The sequence below is a fragment of the Lagenorhynchus albirostris genome, chromosome 18 (genome assembly GCF_949774975.1).
Source record: "Lagenorhynchus albirostris chromosome 18, mLagAlb1.1, whole genome shotgun sequence".
NCBI classification, from domain to species: domain Eukaryota; kingdom Metazoa; phylum Chordata; class Mammalia; order Artiodactyla; family Delphinidae; genus Lagenorhynchus; species Lagenorhynchus albirostris.
Window position 1 is genome coordinate 35,359,660 of NC_083112.1, and position 17,814 is coordinate 35,377,473.

Below are 17,814 nucleotides of genomic sequence, written 5' to 3' on the forward strand. Positions count from 1 at the left end.
GGTCCTTGCTGGGTATAGTAATCTTCGGTGTAGATTTTTCCCTTTCATCACTTTAAATATATCCTGCCATTCTCTTCTGGCCTGCAGTGTTTCAGCTGAAATATCAGCTCTTAACCTTATAGGGATACCCCTGTATGTTATTTGTTGCTTTTCCCTTGCTGCTTTTAATATTTTTTCTTTGTGTTTAATTTTTGTTAGTTTGATTAATATGTATCTCTGTGGGTTTCTCCTTGGGATGCCTATAATTTGATTGTTGGTGCACTTAGATTGTCCCAGAGGTCTCTGAGACTGTCCTCCCTTCTTTTCATTCTTTTTACTTTATTCTGCTATGCAGCAGTTATTTCCACCATTCTATTGTCCAGCTCACTTATCTGTTCTTTTGTATCAGTTATTCTGTTATTGATTCCTTCTAGACTAGTTTTAATTTCAGTTGTTATCTTGTTCATTACTGTTTTTCTGTTCTTCTAGTTCCTCATTAAACATTTCTTGTACTTCCTCTATTCTATTTTCAAGATTTTGGATCACCTTTACTATCATTACTCTGAAATCTTTAAAGCAGTTTGCCTATTTCCTCTTCATTTATTTGGTCTTGTGCATTTTTTTCTTGCTCTTTTGCCTGCAAGATATTTCTTTGTCTTCTCATTTTGACTTATGTACAGTATTTTAGTTCTTTTTTTCCCTAGGCTGCAGAGTCATAGCTCCTCTTGCTTTTGTTCTCTGCCCCTGGTGGTGCGGTTTATCCAATGTTTTGTGTAGGCTTCCTGATTGGAGGAACTGGTTTCTGCATTCTGATGGGTGGAGCTGAGTCATTTCCTTCTGATGAGCAGGGCCATGTCATGTGTGTTTTGGGGTGTCTGTGACCTTAGTATGACTTTATGCCGTCTGTGTCTTCATGGGTGGGTTTGTCTTCCTGTCTTGTTTGTTGTTTGGTGTGAGGCATCCAGCACTGGGGGTTGCAGGCAGTTGGGTAGAACCGGGTCTTAGATTCAGGTAGAAACTCTGTGAGAGCTCTTGGTGATTAATCTTCCCTGGGGCCAGGAATTCTCTAGTGGTCCAGCGTCCTGGACTCTGTGCTCCCACTCCAGAGCCTCAGGTCCAACTTCTTGTCGAGGAACCAAGGCCCTGCAAGTTGCTTGTCCTGGCAATAAAGGAAATTAAAAAAAAAAAAAAAAAACTAATGAAACCCCAGACAAATGGTAAAAATAAAATCAAACAAACAAAAACAGAAACAGGGAAACACACACACACAAGAAACAATAAAAGCAAATGAAACAAAAAGCAAGAGAACAACAGACAAACAAAAGAACCCAAGAACAAAATCAAAGAATTAAAAAGAAAACTAACAAAAACACAAAACCCATAAAAATAAACCAAAGCAGAGTGCCAGCTGAAGAATGAAGCAAAGAAACAAAACAGATTGACAAAAATGATAGAAAAAAGAAAAGAAGAAAGGAGAAAAAAGACAGAACAACATAAAAGGAAAGTAGAAATATAAATATAAATGAATAAATATATAAATATAAATATAAATATATAAATATATATATATATATATATATATATATATATATATATATATATATATATACTAAAGAAGGAAAAAAAAAGACAAACAAAACCCCAGAGAAATGGTAAAGACAATATCAAACAAACAGGGACTTCCCTGGTGATGCAGTGGTTAAGTATCCTCCTGCCAATTCAGGGGACACATGTTTGAGCCCTGGTCTGGGAAGATCCCACATGTCTCAGAGCAATTAAGCCCATGTGCCACAGCTACTGAGCCTGTGCTCTAGAGCCCATGAGCCACAATTACTGAGCCCTCATGTCACAACAACTGAAGCCTGCATGCCTAGAGCATGCGCTCTGCAACAAGAGAAACCACCCTAATGAGAAGCACACCACAATGAAGAGTAGGCCCCACTCACCACAACTAGAGAGCTCGCATGCAGCAATGAAGACCAAATACAATGAAAAATAAATAAATAGAATTGATTTGAAAAGAAAAATCAATCAAACAAAAAGGAAACAAGGAAACATGCACATACAAAAGAAACAAAAACAGAACCAAATAAAACAAAAAGCAAGAGAACAACCAGACAAACAGAAGAACCCAAAAGTGAAATCAGACAACTAGAATCAGAACTAAGAAAAACAGAAAACCTAAAAACAAACCAAAGCAGTGTGCCAACTGAAGAATAAAGCAAGGAAACAGAACAAACTGATAAAAATGACTAAAATAAAATGGGAAAAGACACAGAGCAACAGAAAAGTAAAGTAGAAATAGAAATATTAAAAAAATTAAAAATATATTAAAGAAAAAGAAGAAGAAAAAAGATAAAGGAAAATAACACAGAACAACAGAAAAGCAAAGTAAAAATATAAATTAAAAAATAAATACGTTATAAAACATGAAGATCCCAAAAGACTAAATAAAAGAAAAACTACTAAAACAACAAAAACAACAAACAAAAAATGCCAGAACCAAAAACAGAATGAGACAAAACATAATCAAATTAATAGTAATAATTATGTTTCCCTGGGTTCTCAGCTGTAAGAGTTCTTGCACATGCCATGAGCCACAGCCCACCTCCACCTTGGCAAGAGGCCCTCTTCTGCCTCTGGGCTGGTCTCTGGACCTGCTGAGGGCCCTGTGGGCCCCACTCAGAGTCCAATCATGCCCAATTCCTGCCTGCACTTGTCCCCAAAGTCCACAGCTGCCAGACCTAGACCATTTTCATTTGTAGGAACATTCATTGTCTACTCAGATATTCCATAGATGCAGAGTCTACCTAACTGATCATGGGGATTTAATCCATAGCTTGTACAGCTGATTAAAAGATTTTTGATCTTCTTCCTTAGTCACCCCATTCCTGGGGTTCAGCTTTGGTTTTATCCCCACCTCTGTGTGTGGTCTACCCATAGGAGTCTTGTCCTGAGGCTGACTTGGAGCTCTTGGGTCTGCCCCAGTGAGGACAGGGCACAGAGGTGGTATGACTACTTGGATCGCTGGAGCCCCGGTGGTGCCAAATGCAGTGAAGCAATTTTAGATTCACAGACCTTTTGGGTTTCATGAGTTCATTGGGAGACTTCAGTATTCCAATTGTAATAGGTTTCCCACTCTATTTGTTTAGTTTCAGACCTTTAGCCTCTAATTATGCACACACACAGAAAAGACCAATTTTTGAATTTCAAAAGTTCCCTATTGTAGCCAGTTCAATTTTGTGTCATCTCTGTTATACCATTGCCATTTACCTAGGTAAGCACAAGAAGCAGCCCCATACTTTTTGTACCTGTACCCAGCAGGAGTCCCAGATAGGAGATAATCCTCCCTCATAACAGTCTTAGACTGTAAACGTCCCATTATAGTGCACTCACCAAAAGAGAGCAATCCCTCATGTGATCGATCAAATAAAAGACACCAAGGATAATGATCTAAACCTCAACTAAGGAAGGAGGTTCTGGACCAAGGGGACTTATGACCCAGGTCCAGAGCAACAAAGGATGTGACAGAGCACAAAGGACTCACACAGGTACCTTGCTCAGATCTACATCAGCTTCAGAGATGGGGGGAAGAGCATTTTGCATCCCACTTCTGACACCAAAAATGTCAGCTGAAAGGACCACAAACTATAAAAAGGCAAAGAGGTAGTTTATATGGGGGTCTTAGAATTGCAATTCAAGGATCAAAGTTTCTGGAGAAAATCAGAATCGTGTCCCATCAGAAGAAAATGGGCAAGGGTTTTTAATAAGAAAAAGTGGGAAGTTAATGCAGGCTTACACAAGTTGTTCACCAAGAATTTGGATTCGAGGGAAAATCTTTCTTTACATATATTGATTTATGGAATGCATCTCATTTGTTACTAAGGAAAATTATGTTTTGTTAGGCTAGACAAAGTCTAGTTCTCAGCAATTACTTATCAGCTTTAATTTACAGGGTTCAGCAGAAGCCTCACATGAGCAGCAAATGTGCAGGCTCTCAGGTCATATCTCAGTCATCCTGACATAGTTCTTTTCACAAGGTCAAGAAAAATTTTTCTTCATTTTACTGCTTTACATATCTTAGGTTGGGGAAATCTTTAGTATCTTTAAATTCTGATGGGAAGAAGTCATATTGGACTTTTAAAACTGTCTTTATTAAAATTAGAAGCTTTATATTGTTGGGTCACAATAAGGATAAAAGTTACAATGTCAGGGCTTCCCTGGTGATGCAGTGGTTGAGAGTCCACCTGCTGATGCAGGGGACACGGGTTTGTGCCCTGGTCTGGGAAGATCCCACATGCCATGGAGCAGCTGGGCCCGTGAGTCATGGTTGCTGAGCCTGCATATCTGGAGCCTGTGCTCCACAACGGGAGAGGCCACAATGGTGAGAGGCCCGCATACTGCAAAAAAAAAAAAAAAAAAGTTACAATGTGAGACCGAAACATCTGAGAGACTCTCAGATTGGAAAGAGACTATAAAGTTTGTTTAAGCTGAAGAAATAAAAGTTAGACAATAACAGAAATAATCCAATGTCAGGTTCTTTCTTAATACTTATAGGAAACATTGTAAAGATATGATCTCTATTTCCTAAAATTTTAAACATTTGTTAAAATAATAAGCCTAGATATATGATGGGTCTTAATTACACAATGAACTTTAACTTTAAAATCATACACATCCTGAAACACCTTTTTAGATCCTGAACAAAAGTTCAAGAGCAACAAACCCTACTCAGTTCTGAGATCAGGAAATGATTTATAAGGAAACATGTAAGCACTGTGACAGTGACTTTATAAGGAGAAAATAGAGACAAACCAACATAACTATTACTCTGGCAGATTAACTAACTTTCAAGAGAAGTGAATCGTTTTCATATATAATATGGAGAAACAAAACATGAGAAATTTTAGGTACAAAATCTAGGCATGAGCATGAACTCTAAAAAGAATTATTTTTGAGGCTAGTTTCCAGCTCTCTGTTCTTTTAAGACTTATTCTCAAATTATTTTCAAATTCTTCAGAAAAAGACCATGTCTATGTCATAATCAAGATTTGTTAATGTACCTAGATTATGTAAAAGAAGGCTATCTTGACAGCAATTAGCTTTTTGACTTTGAATAAATCCTGTCAAATTCTATGCCCTGTTTCATCTGATGTCTATGGTCTCACCAAGCTCTAAAACTGAAAGTGAAAGATATTCTATTTTTCACTATTTGCTCTAATATTGCACCCATCATAACTTGAGTGACTTGAAAATAAAGTATACTAAATTTTTTTCCCAATAACATTTCCCAAGCTACAACATTCTTAATAAGGTATTTGGTTACTAATATTTTGCCTATGATTTTTATAAATATATTTAGGAGAGACAATGGCCATTAATTATCCTTCCTTGTAACATCCTTTTTAGGTTTTGTATCAATGTTATATTTGCCTCATTAAAAGAATTGGGAGAATGATCACTTTTTCTGTTCTCTGGTGGAAGTCTTTTTATTTTCTTTTTAGTTTTTCATTGACTTTACTGTGGTGTGTAGTTTTCTTTGTTTTTTCATGGGGTGTATAGTAAATCTTGACTCTGTGTCTTGATGTCTTTAACACATTTTCAAAAACTCTTGGCCATTATTTCTTCAGATGGCCTTTGCCCCATCATGTCTCTCCCCTGCTTTTTAGACTACAATTGCATGAATCTTATAATTTCTTACCATGTTTCATTTGTTTTCCAAACTATTGTTTTTTATCTTTTTATCTCAATATTTTAGTTTAAATGTTTTCTACTTAATTTTCAAATCACTATGTTCTTCATTTGCATTCAATCTACCAGCTCAGTGCATTTACCAAAATCATTAATTCAATTTCCTTATTTATTTCCATTTTATCTTTATAGAGCCTAATATTCTGTGAAATCCTCCAGCTTGTCATATATATTAAAACATATTAATGACAATTATTTTTACATCTACTGAATAACCAACTGTGGATCCATCCATTTAAAGATATCTGAAGCACCTGGGAACATGTTTCTAATATCTGTTTTTCTCCCTATGTCTTCTTTCTCTATAGGCCTGCTATTTTTTTCTTTAATGTCAAGTATTTATATATATATATGAATGAAATAATAGAGTCTGGATGAAGTTAACTCTTTCTAAAGAGGGTTTATTTTGACTGCTGGCATTTACATTAGATCACTTTAATGCAATTAGAGATCTCATTGATTTAAATCTAGGTTTCACCCTTTGTATTATCTTGTCTATTTCCACTTTCCCTGATCTCTAAGATATAGTTCTTCAGGGAGTTCAGTTGAAAGCCCATTTTTATACCACAGTCCTCTGTCTTTGCTGGTCCTTAAATTCAAATGTTTATTTTTCAAACTCTGTTTAACTTCTCAACCCACCTAAACTATTTTCTGCTTGTCTAGCACATTTAGGAATAAGCAAATACCACTAGGGGAAAAGTGGCACAAAATAGCGGCCTTACTTGAACTTTCCTTCTTTATGTCCCCTCATTTGCCCTCAAGTTCTGGCTATATTTGAGGCCTATAATTCCAATATCCATTCCTCCCCCAAGCCCCATGGTACCACCAGAAGTTCTTAATTGCCACATTATTAGCTTCTGAGCTTCTCAGAATATGCTGCTTACAGTTGGTAGAAACCTTGAGGAGGAAAGAAAAAGCTGTGTAGAATTTTGAGCTGACTTCCATGAGTTTAGCTTATTTCTGGGATCTTGTTCTTTCAGGTCCTTAGTAGCTATAAGTATATTCCAATAGTTATTTTGATATTATATGTAATTTTTTCTGGTGTCCTTGGTGAGGGGTTTAGTCAGCAGTATGTTATTGCATTGTAATTGGAAGCAAAATTCTCCATGTTACTACTTATCTTGAAATAAGTCATTTACTTCATTATTATTGTTATGTACTTAATAAATTTTCATTTGTAAGTTGTTTTAAGGATTTATTATCAGAGCACTTGATTGGGTCTGCTGAGCCTATCATGCATCTAAGTATATTGAGAGTCTTCTTGATATGAAATATGGTATCTTAAAGTCTTCATTGTGAAACAGTCTATGATATTAATACATGTAGTAGCCAAACTTAAGTATCATGGACATTGTGAAATCCTAAAGTATTTTACATATATATACATATGTATGTGTATATATATATATATATATGATTAAGTATATATTAATACTGAGCTAATACATTCTGTATGTTTTTGTTTAATCAGTTGGATATAGAATATGAAACAACTTACTTTAAAATTTTTGTCAATCTTTTTTACAAACCATGTTTTATAATTCCTCACAATGAAAATTGCCTACTTCTGTAAAGTAACATTTACTACAACCTCACAAGAATAGTAATTTAGAATAGTATAATTAGATGGTCTACCTCAATGTCAAATTGATTAAATTAACATTTTATTAGTAATAAATTTTAGAATAGGCATGTTTGTAATTTACCATTTCTGTGATGTTTTTCAAGTTTACTAATTTACTGTCTTAATAAATACAAATAACCTATCTTTTAAATCTCTTTAGGATGAGAAAAAAATTACAATTCATTTACTGCTTCTTAGAACAAATCATTTAACATCGAATGCATTTTTCTGATATATTAATAATGATGAACATAAGGAGAGATGTATTGATTTTTCCTATAAAATTCTAAAATTCTGTATGTAGTTCTGGACAGTTGGTGGCACTTTCTAAACCTCTTCTTTTTGTGTATGGTTTTCAGGCTCTCAGCAACTAGCCATTCTCTGACACCTCAAAGTGATTTGGACTCCAGTAGCTCTGAAGAATTCTATCAGGCTGTGCATCATGCTGAGCAAACCTTCAGAAAAATGGAAAGTTACTTGAAACAACAGCAACTCTGTGATGTTATCCTGATTGTTGGGAACCGAAAGATACCTGCACATAGGTATAGTAATCTGTCTTTTTTGGAAATATGCATTCATATTTTTAGAATGATTGTCTGTTATGTAGATTGCAAAATATTCTGCAACTAGAAAATTAAGAATCCACATTTCTAAGAAAGCTTGGGTATTTTTCTTTTACTCTTGTTTATTTCCTTTTGTGGAGAGTTATAATGCCATTTTAAGTCATCTTTTTAAGAAGTAAAGCAAATATAAATAATTCAAAAATAAAACTTCTAATAAGGGTTGAAAAATACTTCATTTTATTGATTCACAATCATACTAATTGGAAATCAATTTTAACTTAGGAGGATGTACATAAAGTCTGAAATGAGATATGCTTTTCTGTCAAAATTGAAAGGAAGGCAGGTTATCTTGGGTATACATTATTTATTTCAAATAGGAAAGTCAACCTATTTCATAGTGACATCTTTATTTTACATTGATTAAAAATTCTTTAATTTGTGACATACTAATATTATTCATAAGGCCCAATATATTTAAAGGTTAATACACTTTCAAACATCCCTTATGTATTTATGATTGATAATTCTAAGATACATGAACTAGATATCTGATTATTTTGTATCATATTGATATGATATCAGTTTACTTCTGAAACTTCATTAAGCTTGATGTTGATTTTTTATTCAGCTTTTCTATTTAATTTTTGAAATTTTAGGTAAAAAAAATTTAATTTAATTTTTTGATACTTATTATTTTAAATAGTTGAACATATGGGCAAATTACCTTAGACTACCTTGTTGTATGCCACTTAATTAATTGTATAACAAATGTTTTCAATGTACCCATTTCCCCTATATTTTTTAAATTAAATTATATTATCTAGATAATATATATGGACCTAAATGTGGATTCTAGAAAATAAGGATTCCAGAAAAATAAGGCTATATTTTTATTACGATAGCAATGTTAAAATGTGGACATTAACTTTGAAGCAATACACTAGAAATGCATAGGAAAGAACATTTGACATTAACTAACTCATGTAAGTCATATGGGGTTCAATCTGTCAGCTAACTATGGCAAAAATTCTAATGATATAATATTTGCACTTATTTTTCAAGCACTTCTGTGAAATTGCATTATCATTAGCAAGAGAGCAGTTACATTGTCATTATTATGGAGACATTCAATATTGTAATATATATGGCAAATATGCAAATTATTCTGAGCTATCATCAAAATAGCATCTAGATAAAAATTCTATAGTAAGAGATGTTTTAATTTGAGAATGTAGCTAAGTTTATTTCATTTAAATTGCACATTAGTTAAATAATTATATTTTATTTAACTTATATATAATTATATATTTGTTTAAGAAGATAGAGGGACTCAACTCAAAAGTATGTTAACACATCAAATGCTCATTAATTTTTTTTTAAAGAACAAAACTTTATATAATTTGTATAATCTTATTTTATTGGCTTTATTGGTAATAACTTAGTATTTCTCATTTGAATTCCCCCATATTAATTATATTCTACATTGTTTATTACTCTTATCTAGATTGTTAATATTATTTTGTACATAATGTATTTAATTATGCATTTATTTTGCAATAACCCATATGACTAAGACATAAATTTGTTTCTTGGTTTAGATTACTCTAAAATACCTGAGCAATGTATTATTTATATACATATTATTCTAAACATTTAAATATTTTGTATATTTAGCAGATATTAAATTAAATATCATCAATTAAATATTAATTATGTTTTTCTTAATATAAGAAAAATTGTACTCTCCACTAAATTTATTTAAATAAGGATTCATATTTTCTTACCCCATGGTTTAAAACTTAAGTACTATCTTTTTAACAAGTAAATTACATACTTATGTTTCTAAGTTAAACATATTTTAACAAATATGTGAGAAAATATTTATGGGACACCTGAAAAAAGCAAGCACTGTTTTCAATAATTGGAAATATGTTGCACCTCCTTATTTATACTTTTGCAAAATGAAATAACTGTAATTAATGCAAAATTAGATCTTTGTTTTAAACAAATAATCATCTTAGTAATAGTAATGAATGGATTTTTAAGTCATGCTGTTACATTTTGATTAACACAGTTGAGTATCGTCCTTGGGCAAAATATATATGATGTTGCACTCATTAGCAGTGAAAAATATAGGACTGTTAAAATAAGTTCAAATAATGAAAAAAGAAATAATTTGCATTAAGATCTCCTGCTCTTCCAGTAAATACACTGCAAGCTAATGTCATAAACAGTCATTCATAAAGATCATGTATATTTATTTTCATATTAATTATCTTGTCATTTGAAACTCTCAAATCAATTCTTATTTAATTTAACAGATTATGACCATTAAAGGGCTCTCCATAAAACCTTTAGTTCATGTGATGACTATATTGTATATATATTTTTAACATGATGTAGGTCACAACTATCAATTTATTTATGAAATGCCATTTCTGTATAGGTACCTTAAGTTATTATTAGGCATATTTTTAAGTAGGTTAATTCTGAAAGGCTAACAATACTTAAGATGACACATTAATACATTTTCACCATGAAAAATAATGAAACTTTTGATTTTATCTGTGTTTCAGTTTCTCAGAGAAATTCGAAAATAAATATAGACTTCTCATAAATGGCCCAGAATAACTGATTAGCAATAAGTGAACCAAAACACTTGAATATAAAACCGTGAATACTAAATACAGGAATTTTGATAGGTAGGCTGCCTGTAATAAAGGATGTCAGATGCTGAAAATTAGACTGGCAAAATCAATATTAATAATTTGGACAGTCAAATCTTCAATAGTAAAAAATTAAGGAGTTTTCATGGCTTACTCTCTCATAATGCACAGATATATAATGAAACATGGTTAAGCTATTGAAAGTTTTTTCTCCCTTTAGCCATTATTAAGAGTAAGTGCAGTGGATAGAAATAAATGACAAAATCTCAAATAGCTAACATCCTCTGAGTTGGAAATAATGTTACTTATAATTTTATGTGCATAGAAACAGTGTAGAAGCATATACAACCTACAGTCAATAAAGTTTTATTTTTTCCTGGGAGCAGGGTTGCTGGGCAGGATAAAAGAGGTGTTGGAATTATTTTTAATGTATAAACATATAAAGTCTTTGAACTTCTTATTATGAACATTTCATGATCAAATAAATACTTAATGAAAATTAAAATGATATGTGATGGGGACAAAACAGATTTTCTCTTTAGACCAAAATACTGGGCATTTCAGGAGGCATCATATTCCGTTTTCATTTTTGTGCATGTTTGACAATGAATTTAATTATTTCAAAATACTTTTATTATTTTAATGTTCTTTACTGAGCACAAGTATCAAGGAAATAGGTGAGGCTAAAAGTGGGAATTGATGTATTTAGAAACATATTTAATCGAGTAAAAAGAAATTACTTTAGAAGTAACTTAGATGTTAATACTCAGGAGTAGGCAAGTAGTAGTGTTTCTCTCTACTGGTGGAAAGTTTATTTATAGATATTCTTTGATGGGAGAGGAATAATTCATTTTTCCGTTATATTAAATCCAACATCCACCTAAATCTCTCAATCAGCTTCGTAGTTTATAACAGTTCTGTACAAGCTTCAGGAAAAAAAAAAAAACATGTCCCAGTGCCTGTTGGTTTCAGTAACTCCAGGCAACTCCCACAGCTCCAGGCATCACCCATGGCACTAGGTTCCAGAAGGGCTCCTATGGACACAGGATGCCAATCTGCCCCTCACCCCAGATTACAAGGGGGTTCCTTGAACCTAGGCTTCTGGCTGGGCCCAACCAAATCAACTACTAGAGACCCAGGCTTTGATCCATTCTAGTGTCAGGCCAGGCCCCATATCTCCACTTTCTCAGTTCACCCCAGTTCCAGACCTGCCCCTGTGGACCCAAAGTCTTGGTTGGTTCCCATGGATCCAGACTCTCTGCTTTCTCAGCACCAGACTTGCTTTGTCAGAACAAACCCTCAGACTGGACCCCAAGTTCCCAGTTTACAGGCTGACTCTGGTGGTCTCTGCTCCAGGCTTACCCTAGTGCTAAGCCAGCCACAAGAATAATCTAATACTGTAATGTGGTTGTGTGTTAATCACTTTAGTACAGAGGTTAGAGGACAAAAGTGTTAAAAATAAAAATAACTATAGTAATTTGTTAATGGATACACAGTATAGCAATAGGTAAATTGTGACATCAAAACAAAATACTGGGAGGAGTGGAAGTAAAAGGTCAAAGTTTTTGTATGCAATTGAAATTGTTATCAGCATAAAATAGACTTATTTTTATAGGATGTTTTATGTAAGTCTGATGGTAACCACAAAAGGAAAAAAGAGGGGAATCAAAGCATAACACTATAGAAAATTATCTGCTCCCAAAGAAAGATAGCAAAACTGGAAGAAAGGAACAAGGGACCTGCAAAACAGCCAGAAAACAATAAGATGACATCACAAGTCCTTACCTATCGATAACTACTCTAAATGTAATTGGAATAAATTCTTGAATCAAAAGACATAGCGTTGGCTGAACAGCTTAAAAAATAAGACCCAACTATATTCTGCCTACAAGAGACTCACTTCGGCTTTAAGGACGCACATCATGTCAAAGTGGAGGGATGGAAAAAGTTATTCCAAGCAAATGGAAACAAAAAGAGAGCAGGGGTAACTATAGTTATCTCAGAAAAAGTAAACTTTAAGTCAAAAATGGTAACAAGAGACAAACATGGTCATTATATAATATAAAACAATCAATCCATCAATAGGATATAACAATCATAAAAATATTGCTGTAATCATTTCACTATATATATGTATCAAATTCACATGTTATGTGTTAATAATATCTCAATAAAACTGGGCTGGGGAGGAGAAAAGAGAATCTGAAATATTTTGCTTTGCTTTTTTCCCCATCAATTCGACATCATTTTAATATCCTCTTTATACCCACTATGAATATTCAGCAGTCATGAAGCATCTTTCCTTGCATTAATTAAAATAAATGTTTATAAAGCGTATTGTAGCATTGGTCTATGCTCTATTGGTGATGCAAGAGGATTATAAAGCATGATAATTTTCCTCATGAAGCTTCCAATTATCTTGAGGAGGAAAAAAGAACCCATAGGACAATTATGGAAATTATTATACTTGTAAGTAACTATAATTGAAATTTATAGTTTTGATTCCAAGTGCAAGAGATAATCAAACAAGGAAACAAATAATATATGACAGAGTATTATGAAAATATTTTTAGAGAAATTGTGTTTGAGTTCAACCTAGTGAAAAAGAACAAGTATACTATTTTAGATAGTAAGAATTGTATGGGAAAGAGAGAAATAAAGAATTTTTGGCTGTGGAAATTATAAGGTACCAGCTTAGTGAAAGTGGAGCAATTTGTATTGAAAATACTAGGAAATTAAGCCATAAAAGTAGGACAAAAGTGGTTATGAAAGATAGTGGTTGAAATCCCATAGAGAAGTTTGTATTTGAAATGATGTGTATAATTAAAAGTTCATGTAGGTTCTTGGAGAGAGGAGTAACATAATCAATTCAATAGTAATAATAATAATAATAATAATAATAATAGTTAACACTCACTATGTTGACTATGTGCCAAGCCATGTTTGAAGTGTTTTTTGTATATTGATCCATTTCGCCCTGAAAAGGAATAAAATTGTTTTCCCCACTTTTTTCTTATAGAATACAATATGGAGAAATTAAGGCATTCACCCAAATTATACATTTAATAGTGGTGGAAATAAATTCAAACCCAGGCAGTCTGGCTACAGAAGTAATGCATTAACAACTATGATAGACTGCTTGTCATAATGTACAAAGACAGCTCTGAAAAATGGTACAGCTTTAAAATATACAAAAGATGGGCACAGCAAAAACTAGTTAATGATCTAAGAAGCTGTTATAGTTAACCCAGGCATGAAATGAGAACTATATAAACATAGAAAAAGAGATGAACTGATAAATATTTTGAACAGTGACATAAATCAGGATCCCTGGACATAGAGCTGGAGACCAGAGTTCAGGTATGCAGGATTTATTTAAAGAGTGTTTTCAGAAGAAGAGCAGGATAGGGCAGAGGAAGGAGCAAATCAAGGATGTGGTCTCAGCAGCAGCCTTGTTTTATCTTGAACTCCTGGGATGCTGTGGAGCAAGACTTGTTTCAGAGTTAGTCATACCCTGAGGAAAAGGGACAGTATTTTATACCTTGGTTCTATTAGTCATCATCATTGGGCCCACCCACAGGTTGAGAGTAGGGGGAGGTTGTGGAAGCTGGGGGATGAGATAAGAGGATCAGGAAGCACATGAAGTGAGCTCTTGTTGGAGCAAGTGCAATTCTACAGAGAAGGGGCAACAGGGAGCAGTTAGGTGCCAACATCACTGGTGCTGGGGGCATTGGTGTGCCTCATAAAAGGGTCTGGCCACCAGAACCACAAAGTCCAATAGAAAAGGAAAGATGGATTTTTTGTCATATTTGATATAGGCAACAAAGCAGAAGACATAAGTGATGACAATATCTCCTGTGAAAATTCAATATGTTGGTGATGCATCAATTAGAATCGGGAAGTAAAAATAAAAGAGACCTCACAGGGAAGACTTTGAGTTTAGTTGAGGGTATACTGGTATGCTCCTGAGCTATCTGGTCAGCAGTTTCTATAAGCATTTGAGATAAGATGTTAGATTAAAACCACCATAAAATTATAATTAAGACCATGCTCAAAGATGATTCTGATAGTGAGTGTTAAGGCAAAAATTTAGAGGCTGAGAAAAAAACCTGGAGGCAATGAAAGGGTCAATAAGTAAGACTGTGAGAGTCAAAGAATCCGAGGAGAGCCTGGGTATAAGAAAGTCTGCACTGCCTTAGCTAAAATGGGATTTAAAGAAGGTGTGGGGGCCTTCCCTGGTGGTGCAGTGGTTGAGGGTCCGCCTGCCAATGCAGAGGACATGGGTTCGTGCCGGTCCGGGAGGATCCCACGTGCCATGGAGCAGCTGGGCCCGTGAGCCATGGCAGCTGAGCCTGCGTGTCCGGAGCCTGTGCTCCACAACGGGAGAGGCACAGCGGTGAGAAGCCCGCGCACCGCTAAAAAAAAAAAAAAAAAAGAAGAAGGTGTGGGAAGCCCACAGGGTCAAACTCCACAACAAACTGGAGTAGGACTTAGAAAAGTTTAATAACTTTGAAAGGAAATAAATTTGTAGTGACCTTAATAAGAGATTTTTCCAGAGAGGTTGCACGCATTCACTTATTTATGCAGTTTTCACTCCTGCTTCTCTTGCATTAATAGAAGTTATATATATGTACCTATAAAGATATTACTTTCTGTTATGCATTGCATCCCTCTTTTAACATCTAATTCAAATGTTGTGTCACTAAATCTAAAAGCAGTATAAACTCTTCTGTACTTCTCTTATTGAGTTAGCAGTATTTTGTATTTTATAGCCGATGGAGAAGATTTCATGTAATTATTTAAGATTGAATTCTATAGATCTCATAATACTTTCCTCTACATGGATGTAACCTGGTTCTAAATAAAGCCCTTATATGATTAAAATTAAACTGGTTAACTTTATGTCAATATATTATTTCTTACGTTCTAGAAAAGATACATGTGTGTACATATATATATATATCTGGTTTATGATAGTTTACTTTCATATCATACAATGTTATATTCAGTTCTTTTGATAAAACTGATTTGACACTGATTTATCTAGTCAGTATGTAACAAATATTTAAAGATACCTGTATCAATTATTTTGTCAAACTTTGAGAATATAAAGAGTTAACATGTTTAGGTACTAATTGTCCATTTAAATGTGTAGCAAACAAGTAATTTTAAATATTTCTAACATGTTACCACCCTGGGCATTAATAGTTAAAATCATGAATCCCATTCTTAAATTCATGAAGTATATACTGAGGGTTTTTTTTTTTTCCAGTTAAAAAAGGATTGTCTCTCTTTGCTGAAGTTAACATTGAGCATGCCCTCTACTTATGTAGAAATAAAATATATAGCAGATAAAATTGCAGAATAAAATATAAAAATATTGACTTGAAAATTATGAAAACCATGCCTTGTATTGACCTTTCCTCCTCTTCTTTGCCTTACATTTTTCTTAGAAAGAAAAGTGCATCCAAAGTTTACTATTAAGTTATTTAGCTTACAGATGTAAGCATCGCATTATTTCTTTTAATGTGTCTCTGTTATTTGAACATTTCCTTAAATTCTGGAACAGAAGATGGTCTAAGCTCATCTTATACTTCCTCAGTTACAGATCTGTGGTTTGTTCTTTTTCCAAGGAACCTTAAATATACATACACATGTACATACATATGCATATGCACAAAAAACACAAGTATTTCTATTTTAAAAAATATTATGAATCATAAACTTATACTGATACTTCTAATTTGAATCCACTTTAAATAGAAAGAAGTTTCAGGATTAATTCAAACAACTGTTTAAAACACACCTCTTAACTATAGTTCAGTTCTGTTTTTTTTTTTTTTATAATTCTCTATGTATTAAGAATAAGAACATATTGTCAAGTATTTCACTCATTCATTTTAAAGCATATTTCCACCTAGGATTTTAAAGTATATAAAAATCTTCATTGTCATTGAAACAACAATAAATCATAGAAAATTGAAATACTTACACTTTTTTAAAGCTATCAAATAGCTGTGGCATAAAAAATAAAAATAACTAAAAACTAGAGTAATGCTCCCTTCTTAGCTTCTACTTTTTTGGGGGGCGGGGGTGGGCACAATGTCCATTTCACAACTGAAATTTACAACACATGGGAGATAGGCAGGAGAGTGTAATCCATGGTCAAGAGAAAAATCAGTCAATGAAAATCAACCTGGAAACAAGGTCATTAAAGCAACTATGAAAAATAATTTAAAATTTCTATAGAAAAAGATGAATATAATAAATAAAGCAAGGGAAAATTAAGAGAGATTTGGAAAAATTCAACTCACTAGAAATCATCTGCAATAAAACACAGAGTAAAAGAAAAATTAAGTATAAATTGAACTCACTCTACAACCTGTAAGGCGCTCTCAATTATTGAAATACATATGTATTTAGTGTCCAAGAAAGAGTTAGAGAGTGAATTGGATGAAAAAATGAGGAATTATTGGCAGATAATTTTCTAATTTGATGAAAAAATCCATCCACCTCTCCAGGAAGCTCAGAAAATGGTAAGAAGAGTAAATACTAAGTAACCACATTTATGCAACTTAAGGCGTAATAGTCTAACTGCTAAAATCCTAAAATAAAGAGAAAAAAATAAAATAATTAGAGATAAAGGACATAGTAAATCAGGGAAACAATTATAAGAATGAAAACTGATTTCTATTAGAAACAATGGAGTCTTGACCATAATAGAATATTAGTTTTCTAGTTCCAAAAGAAAAAAGTTACCTCAATCTAAAATTCTCTATCAAGTGAAACTAACTTTATATTATCAATGTAGCTAAATAAAGACATTTTCAGGTAAATGAAAGCTGGGAGAGTTTATTGCCATCAGACCTGCACTACAAAAAATACTAAAGAAGTTTCTTCCTCTTGAAGGGTATTGATACTAGATTGATGCCTGCTTCTATAGAAATAAATAAAGAGCCTCATAAATGGTGAAGAAAGGGGTATATATAAAATAATTTTTTACTTTCACATGTATATTCTTCTTTAAAAAGATTCTTGACTGAGCAAGAAGGAGTAAAAGAAATTATGCTGCTGTAAGGTTCTTACAGTGTTCACGAAGTAGGATAATTTTACTTGATGGTAGACTGTTACTAGTTAAAAATTAATGTTGTAATCTCTAGACAGAATTAGCAAGCTTCAGTGCAGGGGCCACATCTGGCATGCAGGTAGGTTTTGTAGGGACCATGAGCTA

General features: G+C 33.3%; 1 protein-coding gene across 2 annotated transcripts in view; it reads left to right on the forward strand.

Annotated features, from left to right (window-relative positions):
* KLHL1 (kelch like family member 1) overlaps positions 1 to 17,814 on the forward strand; it is a 388,765-nt gene that overhangs the window by 140,172 nt on the left and 230,779 nt on the right. Inside the window, exon 2 of one of the 2 annotated variants that reach the window (XM_060128984.1) lies at positions 7,714 to 7,896. The exons of the other annotated variant lie outside the window; for it this stretch is intronic. Within the exon in view, the coding sequence (XP_059984967.1) occupies positions 7,714 to 7,896 (183 nt within the window). The remainder of the gene's footprint in view (positions 1 to 7,713; positions 7,897 to 17,814) is intronic. 2 annotated transcript variants of the gene reach the window in all.